The following is a 17802-nucleotide window of genomic DNA, read 5'->3' as shown; positions in this document are numbered from 1 at the left end:
CTTTTAATGGTAGGTTTATTTTAACAGTGAGAGACAGAAAAACAACAAAAATCCAGAAATGACGCATTTCAAAAAAGTTATAAATTGATTTGCATTTTAATGAGTGAAATAAGTATTTGATCCCTTCGCAAAACATGACTTTGTACTTGGTGGCAAAACCCTTGTTGGCAATCACAGAGGTCAGACGTTTCTTGTAGTTGGCCACCAGGTTTGCACACATCTCAGGAGGGATTTTTTACCACTCCTCTTTGCAGAAGCTCTCCAAGTCATTAAGGTTTCGAGGCTGACGTTTGGTAACTCAAACCTTCAGCTCCCTCCACATATTTACTATGGGATTAAAGTCTGGAGACTGGCTAGGCCACTCCAGGACCTTAATTTGCTTTTTTCTTGAGCCACTCCTTTGTTGCCTTGGCTGTGTGTTTTGGGTCATTGTCAAGCTGGAATACCCATCCACGACCCATTCAATGCCCTGGCTGACGGAAGGAGGGTCTCACCCAAGATTTTATGGTACGTGGCCTAGTCCATCATCCCTTTGATGCGGTGAAGTTGTCCTGTCCCCTTAGCAGAAAAACACCCCCGAAGCATAATGTTTTCACCTCCATGTTTGACGATGGAGATGGTGTTCTTGGGGTCATAGCCAGCATTCCTCCTCCTCCAAACACGAGTTGAGTTGATGCCAAAGAGCTTGATTTTGGTCTCATCTGACCACCACACTTTCACACAGTTCTCCTCTGAATCATTCAGATGTTCAAACGGGCCTGTACATGTGCTTTCTTGAGCAGGGGGACCTTACGGGCGCTGCAGTATTTCAGTCATTCACGATGCAGTGTGTTACCATTTGTTTTCTTGGTGACTATGGTCCCAGCTGCCTTGAGATCATTGACAAGTTTCTCCCGTGTAGTTCTGGGCTGATTCCGCACCGTTCTCGTGATCATTGAAACTGCATGAGATGAGATCTTGCATGGAGCCCCAGACCAAGGGAGATTCACAGTTATTTTGTGTTTCTTCAATTTGCGAATAATCCTTGGAGCCGCCCGCACTGTCATCCTCAGAGCCGCCCTCACTGTCATTCTCGGAGCCGCCCTCACTGTCATTCTCGGAGCCGCCCGCACTGTCATTCTCGGAGCCGCCCGCACTGTCATCCTCGGAGCCGCCAGCACTGTCACTCTCGGAGCCGCCCGCTCTGTCACCCCCATTCTCGGAGGGGGCAATTGCCCCGTTGCCCCCCCCCCGGATCCGCCCCTGCCCCGAGCGTACACAGATGTGCATACTCGGCTTTCCGGGGTTATACCGGAATGATGCCCGCAGCTGCAGGCATGACGTCACTTCCCATTTACTCGGCTGCCAATAGCGCCAGTTTAAAAAAAATACACAGTATTCAGAATCGCCGAAAATGGCAATCTGAATACTTTGAAGTGCAAAGGAGGGATCGGGGGTCTTTTAGACCCCCGATCCCTCCATAAAGAGTACCTGGCACCACCTATTACTGTCACAAGGGATGTTTACATTTCTTGTGACAGAAATAAAAGTCATCAAATTTTTTTTTTTAAACACAATTTATAAATATAAAAATAAATAAAATAAGAAAAAAACATTTTTAAAGCACCCCCGTCCCTGCAAGCTCGCGCAGCAAAGAAAACGCATATGGAAGTCGCGCCCGCATATGTAAACGGTATTCAAATCACACATGTGAGGTATTGCCGCGATCGTCAGAGCGAGAGCAATAATTCTAGCACTAGACCTCCTCTGTAACTCTAACTTGGTAACCGTAAAAAAAAAATTAAACCGTCGCCTATGGAAATTCTTAGGTACCGTAGTTTGTCGACATTCCACGAGTGCATTCAATTATAAAGCGTGACATGTTTGGTATCTATTTACTCGGCGTAACATCATCTTTCACATTATACAAAAAAATTGGGGTAACTTTACTGTTTTGTTTTTTTAAAATTCATGAAAGTGTCCCTTTTCCCAAAAATTTGCGTTTAAAACACTGCTGCACAAATACTGTGTGATATAAAATATTGCAACAATCTCCATTTTATTTTCTAGATTCTCTGCTAAAAAATATATATATATATAATGTTTGGGGGCTCTAAGTAATTTTCTAGCAAAAAATACGGATTTTAACTTGTAAACACCAACTTTCAAAAATAGGCTTAGTCATGAAAGGGTTAACCTGTCCAACAGTCTGCGTTAAAAACAGGGGTTTAGTTAGCATGCATTTGCAAACGCATGCATAAGCTGCAAGGCCTCTTCACGGCACTCTGTGTATGCTTGCTGCAAGGCCTCTTCATGGCACTCTGTGAAGGCCAGTTATAGGTGTGGGCAGGGGCCATTTGTTTGTTACTTGTGTAAATATGGTCCGGGGACACACTTTACACTTTTGCTGCCATTGTGCTCTTGCTGGGTGTCCAGTGTGCTCCTGTTGCTTTAAGGTGGATTGGGCTGCCTTCAGGCCCACCTGCCCCTCATCTATCCATTTAATGTATGTGCTTCCAATCCATATGCTAGATACATAATTCACTCTTTAAAATGCAAATCAATTTATAACTTTTTATAAATGCGTTTTTCTGGATATTTATGTTGTTATTCAGTTTCTCACTGTTAAAATAAACCTACCATTAAAATTATAGACTGATCATTTCTTTGTTAGAGGGCAAATGTACAAAATCAGCAGGGGATCAAATACTTTTTTCCCTCACTGTAGTATCACATACTGTCCACTTTCTAAACCTGACATCTCTTCTATAAGGTATGTATAATTAACATTTTATAGGCCCTATTTGTAAAACTCCATTAAAACCAAACAAAATCACATCACCTGACTTTGTTGACTTTCCCCATCATTTCAATTATGTTTTGGGGCTAAACTGAAGTAAGTGTCATCACAGTGAAACAATAGCAATCGCATTAGGCAGGGTTGGACATATCCCAGTGGCTAACTCATGACAATAAAAAATCCTCCCAGGTGACCAGTCAACTGCCAGTAGACTAGTAGAAATGGGATTTCTCCATTGAATGCAGTTCCACTAACCACCACTAGAGGGCACTTAGCAGAAACAGAAAACAATAAAAATGTACAGCTGTCTCCAAGAACGATTGCTTATTTATTTGCAATTACTTAAAGCGGAGTTCCGCCTAAAAAAAAAAAAAAAAAAAAAAAAAATCAAAGTCAGCAGCTACAAATACTGCAGATGCTGACTTTTAAAATAAGGACACTTACCTGTCCAGGGCGCCCGCGATGTCCTCACCTGAACCCGACCCATCCCTCGGCTCCGGGTGGAGGCGGCGGCATCTTAAGTAAGGGAATAAGGGATGGAGGTATTTGACTTACCAGGCTATGTCCTCATTTAAAGTCTCAAATCTCAACTCCTCTCCTTTTGCAATTATTTTGAAGCCTATAGAGCCTATGGCTCTAATCAGGTGCTTCAAAAAAACACCCCCCCCCCACCGCTGTAATTCATGCACCCAGTGCCCTGAAAGGGGCCAGGACACATGAATAGGGGGTGGCCACCGCCATGGATAGATTCATGCTATGCATGAATCTATCTACTAATCATATAGGGGGTGGCGTGGATAGAGCTACAGATGTTACATATATCGATGTGCACACTGGAGGGAGATTAATAATTCTAGGTCCATTATTCATGATGTTTGTCACCATTTCACAGGTTCATACAATTTTAAGGTTTGTCATGGCCCTGGCAGCGAATCCCAAAAAGGGAGTTACCACTGGGCAGGCAATGAGAATACATACAGTATATATATATATACCCTGTTTCCCCGAAAATAAGACCTAGCGTGATTGTCGGTGATGGCTGCAATATAAGCCCTACCCAACAAATAAGCCCTAGTTAAAGTCCTTGTAGGTCTTCTTTTCAGGGTAAGGCTTATTTTCGGGGAAACAGGGTAGGGCTTATTTGGGGGGGTAGGGCTTATATTGCAGCCATCACCGACAATCACGCTAGGTCTTATTTTCGGGGGAAACAGGGTATATATATATATATATATACGTTTTCCGGGCTATGGGACACATTATCATGGTATTTTAAAGTGGTTGTAAACCCTTACATATACCCAGTGTATATTACAATTTTAATGGTAGGTTTATTTTAACAGCGAGAAACTGAATAGCAACATAAATATCCAGAAAAACGCATTTGTAAAAAGTTATAAATTGATTTGCACTTTACAGAGTGAAATAAGTATCTGGTCCCCTATCAATCAGCAATAAGTATTTGATCCCCTATCTTCTATACAGGTAACGAGCTGAGATTAAGAGCATTCTCTTAAAGGGAGTGCTCCTAATCTCAGCTTGTTACCTGTATAAAAGGCACCTGTCCACAGAAGCAATCAATCAAATTCCAATCGCTCCACCATGGCCAAGACTAAAGAGATGTCCAAGGATGTCGGAGACAAGATTGTAGACCTACACAAGGCTGGAATGGGCTACAAGACCATCGAAAACCAGCTTGGTGAGAGGGTGATAACAGTTGGTGCGATTATTTAACACGATCATTTTTGTGTGTTGGCACCCCCGACGCATGCCTTTACATTTGTACCTGTGGGGGTGGGGGGTGCAAACCCCTTTTTGGAAAAAAAATGTGAGTGTTTGGGTGGAACTTTCATTTTTTACACTTTTTTGGAATTCTCTTTTTTTTTTTACTAAACTTTTTTTCAAAAAATCTTCTTTGATGCATTTTTGGCGACAGGTTCTCTTTAATGACCCCAGATGTCTCACCTCAGATCACTTTTCAGAGGCGTTATACAAGTGGTAAAGAGACAATGGGGATAATTTACTAAAGGCAAATCCACTTTGCACTACAAGTGCACTTGGAAGTGCAGTCACTTTAGATCCGAGGGGAAGATCTGAAATGTGGGGAAGCTCTGCTGATTTTATCATCCAATCATGTACAAGTAAAAATGCTGTTTTTTATTTTCTTTGCATGTCCCCCTCGGATCTACAGTGACCGCACTTCCAAGTGCACTTGTAGTGCAAAGTGGATTTGCCTTTAGTAAATAAACCCCTATATGTCACCTCCTCACCGCCTAATTTAACCCTTTAAATCAGCGTGCCGCAATTGCATGCACTACATGTGATCGAGGGGCAGCATTATAGACGTGGCGAAAAGCAACATGCTGTATAATTCAGGCACAGCATCACAGCCCCAGAATGCATACTGCCATGTGTGGCTGCAGGTCACTGTTCAGGTGGGCAGTAAAACTAGAGCTCAACCACTTGGTTTTACCGCCCCCTTGGCAATACGTGTGAATGAGCCCCATGACTCACTTTCTACTCAGGCTCTGTTGAACTCTCCGTGCCGAACACCTAACTGTAAATGTAAGTTATTAATTTGAAGTGAAATACTGAGGTTATGGCAGCAGCTAGCTGCCATAACCCTGGTATTTATTTTTTTCGTTAGGCAGTCAGCTTTAAGATAAAAGTGATCCCAGCGGCAGATTCACCAAGGGATCACTTTTATAGGCGGCGGGAAGGTCCAATTCAGTGCGGCTCATGGCTAGGAACCGAGTGAGAGCAAGATAGCCCCCACTTGGCTCTATGCCCTTGGAGGGCCGGAGTCACTTCCAGTACTCGGGCAGATAGACAGGTTTTTTTTTTTTCTTAAAGTTAAAATGTCTTTTTTTTTTTTTTTTTTTTTGCTTTTAAAGGTAAACAAGAGATTTAGGGTCTTTTTGACCCCAGATCTCTCAATAAAGAGGACCTGTCATGCTTATTTCTATTACAAGGGATGTTTACATTCCTTGTAATAGGAATAAAAGTGATAAAAAAATAATAAAATAAAAAAGGGAAAAAGTGTAAAAATAAAGAGCAATAATTCTAGTGCAAGACCTTCTCTGTAACTCTAAACAGGTAACCTGCCCCATCCCTCGTTTGCTTGCATGCAGAACCGAACGCATACATACTTCGCATCCACATAAGTGAACGGTGTTCAAATCACACATGTGAGGTATTACCGTGATCGTTAGAGTGAGAGCAATAATTCTAGTGCAATACCTCCTCTGTAACTCTGAACAGGCAACCTGTAAAAAAATGTAAAGCGTCGCCTATGGAGATTTTTAAGTACTGTAGTTTGACGCTATTCCACAAGCGTGCATAATTTTAAAGCGTGACATGTTAGGTATCTATTTACTCGGTGTAACATCATCTTTCACAACATGCAAAAAAAAATTGGGCTAACTTCATGGTTTTTGTGTATTTTTTCCCCCAAAAAATTGCGTTTGAAAGACCGCTGTGCAAATACAGTGTGACATAAAATATTCCAACAGCCGCCATTTTATCCTCTAGGGTCTCTGCTAAAATAAAATATATAATGTTTGGGGGTTCTAAGTAATTTTCTAGCAAAAAAAACACAAAATTTTTCTTGTAAACAACAAATATCAGAAAAAGGCTAGGTCTTAAAGTGTTTAAATGTCTATCTATCTATCTATCTATCTATCTATCTATCTATCTACTCTATCTATCTACTCTATCTATCTACTCTATCTATCTACTCTATCTATCTACTCTATCTATCTACTCTATCTATCTACTCTATCTATCTACTCTATCTATCTACTCTATCTATCTACTCTATCTATCTATCAACTCTATCTATCTTTCATGGGGGATCCCAGCACACACACACACAGGCTCCACAAAAATGGCTCCTGAACGAGGACAGGTTTAGCAAAGCTCCACATTTAACAACATGTGCTCTGCTTTTACAAGGCGCTCCTATGAGGTGTATTTAACAGAATAAACGGAAGTGCAAAGATGCTAATAATTATAGGAATTCACTCCCCCCTCACTGTCTGAAACAACCTCGCTAGTTGTGAAGGTTGCCCATTTCCAAAATGGCTACTGAAGCCTCAGACTCCGCCCTCTGTCTGGTGCTCGTGTAGGGAGAGCTCTGTGTACTGTTGTCATGGTGACAGCAGAAGCTACTGCGGGTGCTGGGAGGCGGAATGTCGGGTGAGTGAGGTGACAGTGATGGGCTCACAGCTGAATGAAGATAAAAACCAGTACAGAATCAGTGGGTGTACACCTCAGCTGAGGAGAGGTGATGGACTCCCCTCATGGAAATACTAGTTGCCTGGCTGTCTGCCTGTCCAGAGACAATGAGGGGCGGGCAGGCTTTGTAATGTGTCATTGTACACACTATCACAGAGATGTGTGTATTTCCTGCATGGAATGCTGAGTGTTATCTTCATTCACACAGTGCATACTGAGGTGTACACCCATGGGGGGGGGGGGGGGGTCATGTACTGTCCCAGATAACAAGCAATTGTGCTTCAAGTTTGAAAATGACTTGCTAAGCTATTGCTAGACTTGCCAGGCTTCACAAGTTTGTTGCACAATCGCAGCAAATCCCCATTGCATGACTCCAGATCAACTTTCTTTGCAAACATTCTGCAAGTCTGCTGCAAGTTCTGGTTCAGTTATGTTGTGCAATAGTCCTCCCACCACAGGGGGCACTGTGCCTGAATTTTCAAGCTGTAGACTTGCAGAGCTTTTGCTGTAGACTCACCACTGCAACTTTGCTCTTGCTAGAGATTTGCCACGCAAATTTGCTACAAATTGGAAAAGTGTCACCTAGAACTTGTGCTTCAAGTGCTCTGCAAGTGTACAACCTGCCAGTGAAAATGTACAGTGCTATCTGCATAGTTCCCAACTGTCCCTGATTTCGAGGGACTGTCCCTGATTTGGAACAATATCCCTCTTTCCTCCTCATTTGTCCTTCATTTTGGTCTGATCTATTAAGTTGTATATAAAATGCACTTTTTATCTTTCAAAAAGTGTTTCCCAGTGCTAAACCTTTCATCCAAATTCTAAATTGCCGCATTTGTAAATTTTAAAAGCCAATACAAAGGAATAGTAGTGGTAAATAACTTTTCTTTGGTTCATTTTCCTTTAAGGGGGTGTGGCAGAGGGCGTGTCCTATGCCTATGTACGTTTACTAGTAGGTGTCCCTCATTCCCATCTAAAAATGTTGGAAGGTATGTATCTGGGGTATACCTTCACAGGTGTTCTGGGCATCCACATGCAGACAGTCCCATTGCACTGACACAGCCATTGATCCCATACTGACATCCATGTGGGTGCATGTCCCCATACTCAAATAGTGTGTGTTCACACCCACATAGATGTCAGTATGGGAGCTGTGGTTGTGCAGCCAATGCGTCCCAATTGACATGAAAAGGACTGTCTTCATGGAGATGCATGGAACACCTATACACACCCACGAGGGTAAACCCGGCCTCCCAGGGGTGTATGCTTTACTACACCCCCCTGTGAGGCCCCTTTCACACTTGTGCGACTTGTCCTGCAACTTGGGACTGCAATGTCACATGACAAGTCGTACTCCATGATATCCAATGAATACCATTAATATATGTGCGACTTCAAATTGCATGTGATGGGCCCTTCACCCTGATCACAGAGCGCACCGCAGCGGGGGCGTGGTTCTGGGAGGACTTCAAAAGATGCCCCCCCAGACCTGCACGACCATGCAGACATTGGCTATTTTGCGATTGGCAAGTGGTTAAACTGCATCTAGGAGGCATGCACAGTGCTTGCCATGTATTCCAATGGCCTTAGTTCATAGAAGTGTGGTCAGTTCCAGTGCTTTCAACAAAAGTTCAACATGCTGCACTTTTTTCATCTGAAACACATGTGGAACCGGATTGCACATTGTCCTAATAAAGATTTTTCAAGTGAGAAAAAAAAAAGTATTGTTTTATTGTTCCCCTAGACCAGTGGTTCTCAACTCCTGTCCTCGGGACCCACTAACAGGCCAGGTTTGCAGGATAACTGAAATACATCACAGGTGATATCATTTTCTGCTCAGTGATTGTTGTATTCTAGTCTGCATCTCCCCAAGGTAATACTTAAATTCTGGCCTGTTAGTGGGTCCTGAGGACCGGAGTTGAGAACCACTGCCCTAGATACATACAGGCAATTAACCCTGGCAGTTCTAGCACAGCCCCTCTGCAAGAGAAAATGTTTTATTTGCCTGGAGTTCAGCTTTAATTTCCTGACAGGAAATTTTTTGCTGTTTGTGTCTCAATAGAGAAGCTTCCCTTCACTTCCTTTCCCAGAGACATGACAGGAAGTGAGGGAAATCCCTTTCAGACAGTTGTCACCATTCTTTTGGGAAGGTGAGATCCAGTCCTAGGTCTCCAAACCACCTAACAGCACTCAGTTTTTTTCTTTGGGGTCATCTGAAGTCAGTGTTCCTGTCCTATAGACATATAGTGGTTGGTTACCACTGGTTACTAACATCCACCAAATCACCCTGCTGCCAGACCCCCATCTATCACTTCTGAGACAATGAGCAGTCATTTGCGTAGTTTTATTGCGTTTATCACGGGATACAACTTGGTTGGGGTAAAGGAAGATATGGGATGCCCATAGCACTTATTGAATTGTCATCACATTTGTAGAACATTGATTAGCAGCTTTAGCCTTGAAGATGATGCACTTCTAACTTTAGCAAATCAATAAGCCAAAGGCATGCAATGCCTCTCCCCGGTGGCTCAGTGAATTTGGTAGCTACACAGTCTCTTGGAAGGTATTACCAGAGTGCTTTACCAGGCCAGAGATACTTGGTACCTCTCCCCGATGGCCTAGCACACGGTAATAAGCAGACTACTGTTCCCAGCCAGTCCATAACTGCAATTGCTGCGTTCCCCGGCCACAGCATTCTGCACTACTCTCAACAATTCTCCTTTTGCTTCTTTCACACTGACCTTCTCCAAAGGGCAAGTTCTGTGTTCCCCGGTCACAGAACCTTGTTCTATTCTCCTCAGTCTTATGCCCCGTACACACGGTAGGACTTTGTTCGGACATTCCCAAAACAAAATCCTAGGATTTTTTCCGACGGATGTTGGCTCAAACTTGTCTTGCATACACACGGTCACACAAAGTTGTCGGAAAATCTGATCGTTCTAAACGCGGTGACGTAAAACACGTATGTCGGGACTATAGACAGGGCAGTGGCCAATAGCTTTCATCTCTTTATTTATTCTGAGCATGCGTGGCACTTTGTCCGTCAGATTTGTGTACACACGATCGGAATTTCCGACAACGGATTTTGTTGTCGGAAAATTTTATATCCTGCTCTCAAACTTTGTGTGTCGGAAAATCCTAAGGAAAATGTGTGATGGAGCCTACACACGGTCGGAATTTCCGACAACAAGGTCCTATCACACATTTTCCGTCGGAAAATCCGACCGTGTGTATGGGGCATTACTGTTGCCTCTTTTTCGCCGATCTTCTTCTGTGTGCAAGTCCTGTGTTCCCCAGTCACAGCAGCTTGACACCAACTCCATGATGAAGATCTTTATCCAGGAATACATCCTAGCAGCTCCTCCATCCCTCCTCCGCGCTCAGCGTGCCCCACACGTTGGGACGCCCTGCGGCAGCTACCTAAAACTCCATTCTCTTGTCCTCCTGCACCGTCAGAACTCCCTGGCAGCATGTGACTCCAGCTTATATGGGAGGCCTGCCCCCTGCCAATACCGAATGGTAATTGGTCAGAGCTCCTCACATGAGCTGCCTGCCACTCAAACCTCAGGTCCAACCTCCGTTCCAGAACAATCTTCCTGAAATCAGGGGAGGCGCTTCTGAGTCAGAGCACAGGTGGTCACACCCACCACTACACTAAACACTCCCAATCTCAAATCAAAACAAACAGGCCTAAGCTACAGCACAGGCCTGTCTAAATTTGCCTACACTGATATCTTAAACCCAGAAAAATCCTATTCTAGCACCTACCTTCTGGTAGAGGGTGCTACAGACACAACAGGAAATGGGAGAAAACTTCTCCAACATGAGGGAATTCCTTATAGTTGTAGGGATGTGACAAGGCGTGGGCAGGAGGGACGGCTGCCCTGGGCACTGTGGTATCATGTGAGGAGATTGGGGGAAGGAGATTTGTGTTGGTTGGGAGAATTTGAGGGGCAGCAGGGGGTAAGAATTCTTCTAGGAGGGGAAATTTTGGGGGGTACGCTAGGAGTGGTGATTTAGGGGTATCTGTGTTGGGAGGGGGGATGGGGAAAGAAGATTTGTGCTAGGAGGGGGGATTTGTTCTAGAAGAGATGATATGTTAGGCAAGATTTGTGCCAGGAGGAGAAATGATTTTTTTTTTTTTTTGGGGGGGGGGGGGATTTGTGCCAGTAGAGATGAATGGGTGGCATTTTGTGGTGGGAAGATTTGTGCTCACAGGGGGAACGTGGAGTGGGTGGGGGGGGGGAGTACTTGGGGGGGGGGGGGGGGGGGGCTGGGGGGATTTGAGGAGTATAGGATTTGTGCTAGGATGAGTGATTTTTTTGTGGTGAGGGGATGGGTGCTGATTGGGAGAGATAGAGTATTTGAGCTGTAATGGGGGGGGCAAAGATTTGTGCTGGGAGGGGTGGGAGTTCAGCAGAGGGGTGGATTTATCCTGGGAGGAGGGCAAATTTATTTGTTATTAATATTAATTTAAGGGGCAGTAGGGGTAAGAATTTTTCTAGGAGGAGAAAGTTTGGGGGGTATCTGTAGGAGTGGTTGATTTAGGGGTATCTGTGTTTGAGGGGGGATGAGGAAAGAAGATTTGTGCTAGGAGGGGGATTTGGGGGGTTTGTTCTAGAAGAGATGATATGGTAGATGGGATTTGTGCCAGCAGGAGAAACAGATGTCCTCATTGAAGATTTCTATTTCTGTGATGGTGTAACTCAAAATTGTGGATCCTTACGAAAGAGGTTAATGTAAGAGTATAAGTATATTAAGGATGAGCTCCGGCGTGTTCGCAAACCCCACGTGCAGAGCCAGGAAGTCGGCACTGCACTGCGCTAATCACAGGCAGCAAGACATTTCCCGATCTCTACAGCCGCGCATCGGGAAATGTCTCACTGCCTGTGATTAGCGCTGTGCAGTGCGGACTTTCTGGGGGCTCTGCACATGGGCTGTACGAACACACCGGAGCTCAACAACAAGTGAGGAGGGCAGCTGCCTCGAGAATGGTGTTTTCCTGTGGGGTATGATGGGGGGGGGGGGGGGGCTCCATAGCAAGCTGCACCCTCTTTATCACCAATACTGGGAACTTGCCTGATTGAAAGGTGTGTCAGATCTGCCTGGATTAAGCAGCAGTATTTTTTCCCCACCTACACTGATACCTTCCCCACCCAGTGACACCACCAGCACAGGGGCATTTTTTCCTTCTAGTGACACCACCACCACAGGGGCATTTTGTCCACCCAGTGACTCCACCAGCACAACGGCATTTTTTCCCTCCCAGTGACATCACTAGCACACAGGCATTTTTCCCTCCCAGTGACACCACCAGCACACGGCATTTCTCCCTCCCAATGACACCACCAGCACAGAGGCATCTTTCTTCGCTGTGACACCACCAGCATAAGGGCATTTTTTTCCTCCCAGTGACACCACCAGCACAGGGGCATTTTTTCCTCCCAGTGACATCCCCAACACAGGAGCATTTTTCCTCCCAGTGACACCACCAGCACAAGGGGCATTCTTTCCTCCCAGTGACACCCCCAGCACGGGGGCATTTTGTCCAACTAGTGACTCCACCAGAACAGGGTAATTTTGTCCACCCAGTGACGCCCCCAGCACAGGGGCATTTTGTCTAGCCAGTGACGCCCCCAGCACAGGGGCATTTTGTCTAGCCAGTGACGCCCCCAGCACAGGGGCATTTTGTCTAGCCAGTGACGCCCCCAGCACAGGGGCATTTTGTCTAGCCAGTGACTCCACCAGCACAGGGGCATTTTGTCTAGCCAGTGACTCCACCAGCACAGGGGCATTTTGTCTAGCCAGTGACTCCACCAGCACAGGGGCATTTTGTCTAGCCAGTGACTCCACCAGCACAGGGGCATTTTGTCTAGCCAGTGACTCCACCAGCACAGGGGCATTTTGTCTAGCCAGTGACTCCACCAGCACAGGGGCATTTTGTCTAGCCAGTGACTCCACCAGCACAGGGGCATTTTGTCTAGCCAGTGACTCCACCAGCACAGGGGCATTTTGTCTAGCCAGTGACTCCACCAGCACAGGGGCATTTTGTCTAGCCAGTGACTCCACCAGCACAGGGGCATTTTGTCTAGCCAGTGACTCCACCAGCACAGGGGCATTTTGTCTAGCCAGTGACTCCACCAGCACAGGGGCATTTTGTCTAGCCAGTGACTCCACCAGCACAGGGGCATTTTGTCTAGCCAGTGACTCCACCAGCACAGGGGCATTTTGTCTAGCCAGTGACTCCACCAGCACAGGGGCATTTTGTCTAGCCAGTGACTCCACCAGCACAGGGGCATTTTGTCTAGCCAGTGACTCCACCAGCACAGGGGCATTTTGTCTAGCCAGTGACTCCACCAGCACAGGGGCATTTTGTCTAGCCAGTGACTCCACCAGCACAGGGGCATTTTGTCTAGCCAGTGACTCCACCAGCACAGGGGCATTTTGTCCACCTGGTGACACCACCAGCACAGGGTATTTTGTCCACCCGGTGACACCACCAGCTCTTGAGCCCCCCCCCCCCCCCCCCCCCGCCCAGTGACACCACCAGCATTGAGCCCAGGGGCATTTTTTCCTCCCAGGGACACCACCAGAACAGGGGCATTTTGTCCACCCACTGACACTACCAGCACAGGGGCATTTTTAGTTCCAGTGACACCACCAGAGCAATGGCATATTTCTTTATCCTGATGCCTGAGCCTTTCTTACTTCACCACTGGTAGCCCCATATTTCAGGGCAGACCGAATGTGCAGGGCTAAAAAACAAATTGATTCGCTGCTATGTACCACAACCATTGGTACCATTTTGCTGCATGAGCCATTATTCTTTGGCGCGGCCCCCTGTGCTGCGCTTGGGGGGGAAGGGGGGTGCAGTTTGTCCTCTTCACCCAGGGCACTGGATGAGTATGTCTGAGCACTGGGTAGGCCATGCACTGTGACTGGGCTGCCTTAACACAATGCACACCATTATACACAGGCTGCCAAAGAGGCATGTCAGCAGCTTCAGTATTTTGTTTATTAGAAAACACAGCATGATTTGTACACTGGGTATCACAGATGAATTCTGTAATAAATATTTAATTGCAGAATAAAGATTTTTTTTTTTTACAAGTACAAGGATTTTAATATAAAACCGTTTATAGACATGTACAATGTTTAAATTAAGAGCAAAAATAACACTTTAGATTCATTACGCTGAATAGTCCTGAAGTTATATGTTGTATTGAAGACATTACCATAATGGATTTTTAATATTTATCTTTGTTTATTTTAGACACACTAAGAAAATCCCTGACATCTAAAGATTTAACGTCTACGATGGATAAGACAGTTGCCAGGTTAGACAATACATCTGTAAAAGATTAAAAGGGGACCAAAGTTAAAATGCACGTTCGGTCCATCGCTCCCCTTTGCAGCTGCCATAAAGGAAATAACAATTAGACCCCAAATACTTACCTGTGTGCCCACCTGCTGCTTCACTCCAATTTTTTCCTCTTGCTGGCAGCTGATGGGGGTTCTGTGTGAGCAAGGGGGAACTGTCAGGTTTTTTTTTTTCTTTATTTTGGTCCACAAAGCTGTGCGCATGTTAAAATTTCTAATATAAAAGTGCTAGCGAGAAGCTGCATCATCTGACAGCCAGGATTTTTTTTCTAACTGGCTTATCGGAAGAAACACCAACAATCAGGTAGGTTAAAGCGGAACTTCACCTAAAAGTGGAAGTTCCGCTTGTTTGCATCCTCCCTCATTTGGCACTTTTTGGTGGGAGGGGGGAGCGGGTATCTGGTTTTACCTTGCATAGAAAGAAGGAGACTGCATAGAAAAGAAAAAAAAATAAAACTGAAAATGTCATGATTGTTATCACCATTGTTTTACATGTCCTCTTCCCAGAAATACAGAGCCATTTTTATTGATTGAAAGTGAATACATAAAGAATCTCCAGAAACAAGTTTATCTCCTAGAACTGGAAACATCTTTCTTATATCCTTTTACAGCACAACAAATATATTTGTTCAGTGGAATTTATATTTTTGTTTATTTTTTTAACCTAAATTGAGTTTTGTTCATTATATTTGCGTGTGTGTACTATTGTGCACCATTCTTGCTTCTTTTCTTCTGCCTGTCACCAGGTGGCGCTATTGTTGTTGTATTTGGATTGTACCCAGGAGGCATCACTGGGGATGTGAGATCACAAGACACCATGTCATCTACTGTAGTGGCATGAAAATCTACAATCCCTATTTCTCTGGCGAGCTAGCTTGGCAAGTATAGTAGAGGAAGAAGAGAGGCATGTTATTTACACTGTCACTGTATATTCTTTAAATGTTTTTCTAATAGTGTAATAGAAGTATTTTTACCAGTAATTTTAATGTTTGTACGGACATTGATATATAAAATGATTTGCGATTTTTAGCACTCACAGAAAATTGCAGAACAGGAGATGATCTAATGTTTATTGTGTTCCAGCAGACCCAACAATTGGAGGATCAGCAATTAAACAGGCTGGAGAACTCTATGTACTCCGTGTTGTTTCCCCCCCTAAAGATGAGAATAGAGGTGTTCCTAGTGCTCCTACTCCACTTCTCTTCATAGGCTAAAGGGAAATGGTCATCCCATGTTACAATTCCTGTTCCCTAAGGTCCCTTTCACACGGGTATTCCATCTGTCCATTTTTCATCCATCCGTTGGGCAAACGATTGATTATCCGTTTACATCTGCATCTGTTCAGGTCCCTTTTATCGAAATGGAGCCAATCTCTGTCCTGTTCCATTTAAAAGGACCTGAATGGAGTTAAACGGATGTAAACAGACGTTTACTGTCAGCTGCCGGGTTGACTATGGGTTGTTAAGGAGCTGGCACCCGCCCCTGTGTCCTAACAACCATGACTCAATTAAAAAAATTAAATGGCATGCAGGTTTTCCCCCCAATCTATACCAGAACGTTATCCATCCAATCCAGATCCAGGGGTTGTGGGGGTGCGAGAGGTGACTTATCGAAAGCTGAAAGCCTCCTTTAACAAGGCCCTCCCATGTGAATGAGTTTTGCGTTACTAAATAAATGTCCCCTGATGTATATCCATTGTCAATCACAATGAATAAAACCCTCTGACCCAAACAGAAAAAAAACCCCAGACATTAGACTATTCTGTAACTTGGCTCCCGCCAACAGACACTCCTCTTCCCTCGGCTGCTGAAATAAACTAAGAGGCAGGGTCACCCATTCCATTAAGTCACCTCCTCTGGCCCCAACAACCACCAGGCCAGGGTTGTGGGGAAGAGGCCCTTGTCCTCATCAACATGGACACAAGGTGATTTACCCTGTTAGGGTGTGTGGTCTAGTTTGGTTCAGGAGGGGGGGGGTGCCGGCACGCTTGTCCCCTTCCCCTTCCGACCCTGCCAGGCTGCATGCTGGATACGTTTCTGGTAAGGAATTTAGTGGGGACCTCACAACATTTTTTTTCTTCATTTTTTAATGTGGCGAGCATCTTTCCTTCTCCATAGTAAGCACAGGGGGGTTGCTCTCTCAGCTCTGCTACCATTCACTGAACACCTACTTTTTTTTCTTTAATAAATACAAAAGGTTTTCTGATTGGATGTGGTGGAGTTACAGGTCAAAGATCCAAAAAAGAGAGTGGAGAAGTTTTTCTCTTGTATTGTGTGATTGTAGTTCACCCACTATGGTTGCGAACACCTAGGACCGATCTAACACAGTAGGGTGACAGTTTGCTTTACTTTTCTGATTGTCAGTGTTAGGTGTACTGACACAAATCTGGGCAAATTGTTCCTTTTAGCCTCTCCACCCCCAGCCCTGGTGTGTTTTATGTGACTATGGCTGATCTTGTTACTTTGACAAGGCTTGATCAGTTAACAGGGTTAGGAAGGGGGTGGAACAAATCCATTGACTTAGAGGGTAAGAAGTGTAATTCCAGCCATGTGCAGACTCTGTTGCAGGGCTTACAGCATCATTTTGCTTATATGGCCATCTTGCCTTGCACAAACACTTTACATTACCACACCTACAGGGGGAGCCCCAGATCATGATAACTTTTGCTAGAATATTTATATAATTGCTAAAAAAAAAGCATTTTGTACAGCATAAATCTATTTCTGCTTGATAATTATCTCACTGCTTTTCCCAGAGGTCTGTACTGAGGTACAAGCAACATTTCTGGCATCCTTTGGATAGGAGATACCTTTTGGTGAGACACTCTCTAGAGTTTATCTCCTTCCAAAACGAAGAGGCACAGTTCCACCCAGTGACACCAACGTAGGGCAGAACTCCTCCCAATGACACCAAAGATAGGCCACAATTACTCCCAATCACACCGACGATGGGGCACAATTCCTCCCAATCACACCTTCAGTAGGGCACAATTCCTCCTAATTAGACATGTGCAATTCGTTTCGTTCCGAATTTTATTTTTCGATGAAATTAGACAAACTCGTTAATTAGGAAATATTTGAATTAACGAAAACCCATTAAACAAATTTTTCCGTAAATTCGAAAATAAGAATAAAAATCCGAAAATTCAAAAGAACAAAAATCCGAAAATAAGAACGAAAATTCGAAAAACTGAAAATTCGTACATCCGAAATAATAACGAACTAACTAATAATAATAACTATTACCAACAATTTTTTTTAAAGGTATTGGAATTTCCTTTTAAATATGTCTGTTAGTGAATGTAACGAATATGAATTTATCCAAAGTTACGAATTCACCAAAATAACAAATGCTGCATCTAAATTAATAGAACGTAACAAATTAATAATAATAAATAACAATATATTAATTAT

At 44.3% G+C, this 17802-nt stretch overlaps 1 protein-coding gene across 1 annotated transcript in view; it reads left to right on the top strand.

Moving 5' to 3' along the window:
* Nucleotides 1-6855: 6855 nt before the first annotated feature.
* The window catches only part of LOC141145293 (uncharacterized), a 123901-nt gene continuing 112954 nt past the window's right edge, over nucleotides 6856-17802 (top strand). The window contains exons 1-3 of the mRNA XM_073631858.1: nucleotides 6856-6973; nucleotides 14283-14346; nucleotides 14897-14987. Of these exons, the coding sequence (XP_073487959.1) occupies nucleotides 6967-6973; nucleotides 14283-14346; nucleotides 14897-14987 (162 nt within the window). The 5' untranslated portion in view covers nucleotides 6856-6966. The remainder of the gene's footprint in view (nucleotides 6974-14282; nucleotides 14347-14896; nucleotides 14988-17802) is intronic.

This window comes from Aquarana catesbeiana, linkage group LG05, assembly GCF_042186555.1.
Source record: "Aquarana catesbeiana isolate 2022-GZ linkage group LG05, ASM4218655v1, whole genome shotgun sequence".
NCBI lineage: Eukaryota > Metazoa > Chordata > Amphibia > Anura > Ranidae > Aquarana > Aquarana catesbeiana.
Note: the sequence above shows the minus strand (reverse complement) of the source record. Positions and strands in the feature narration are given on the sequence as shown.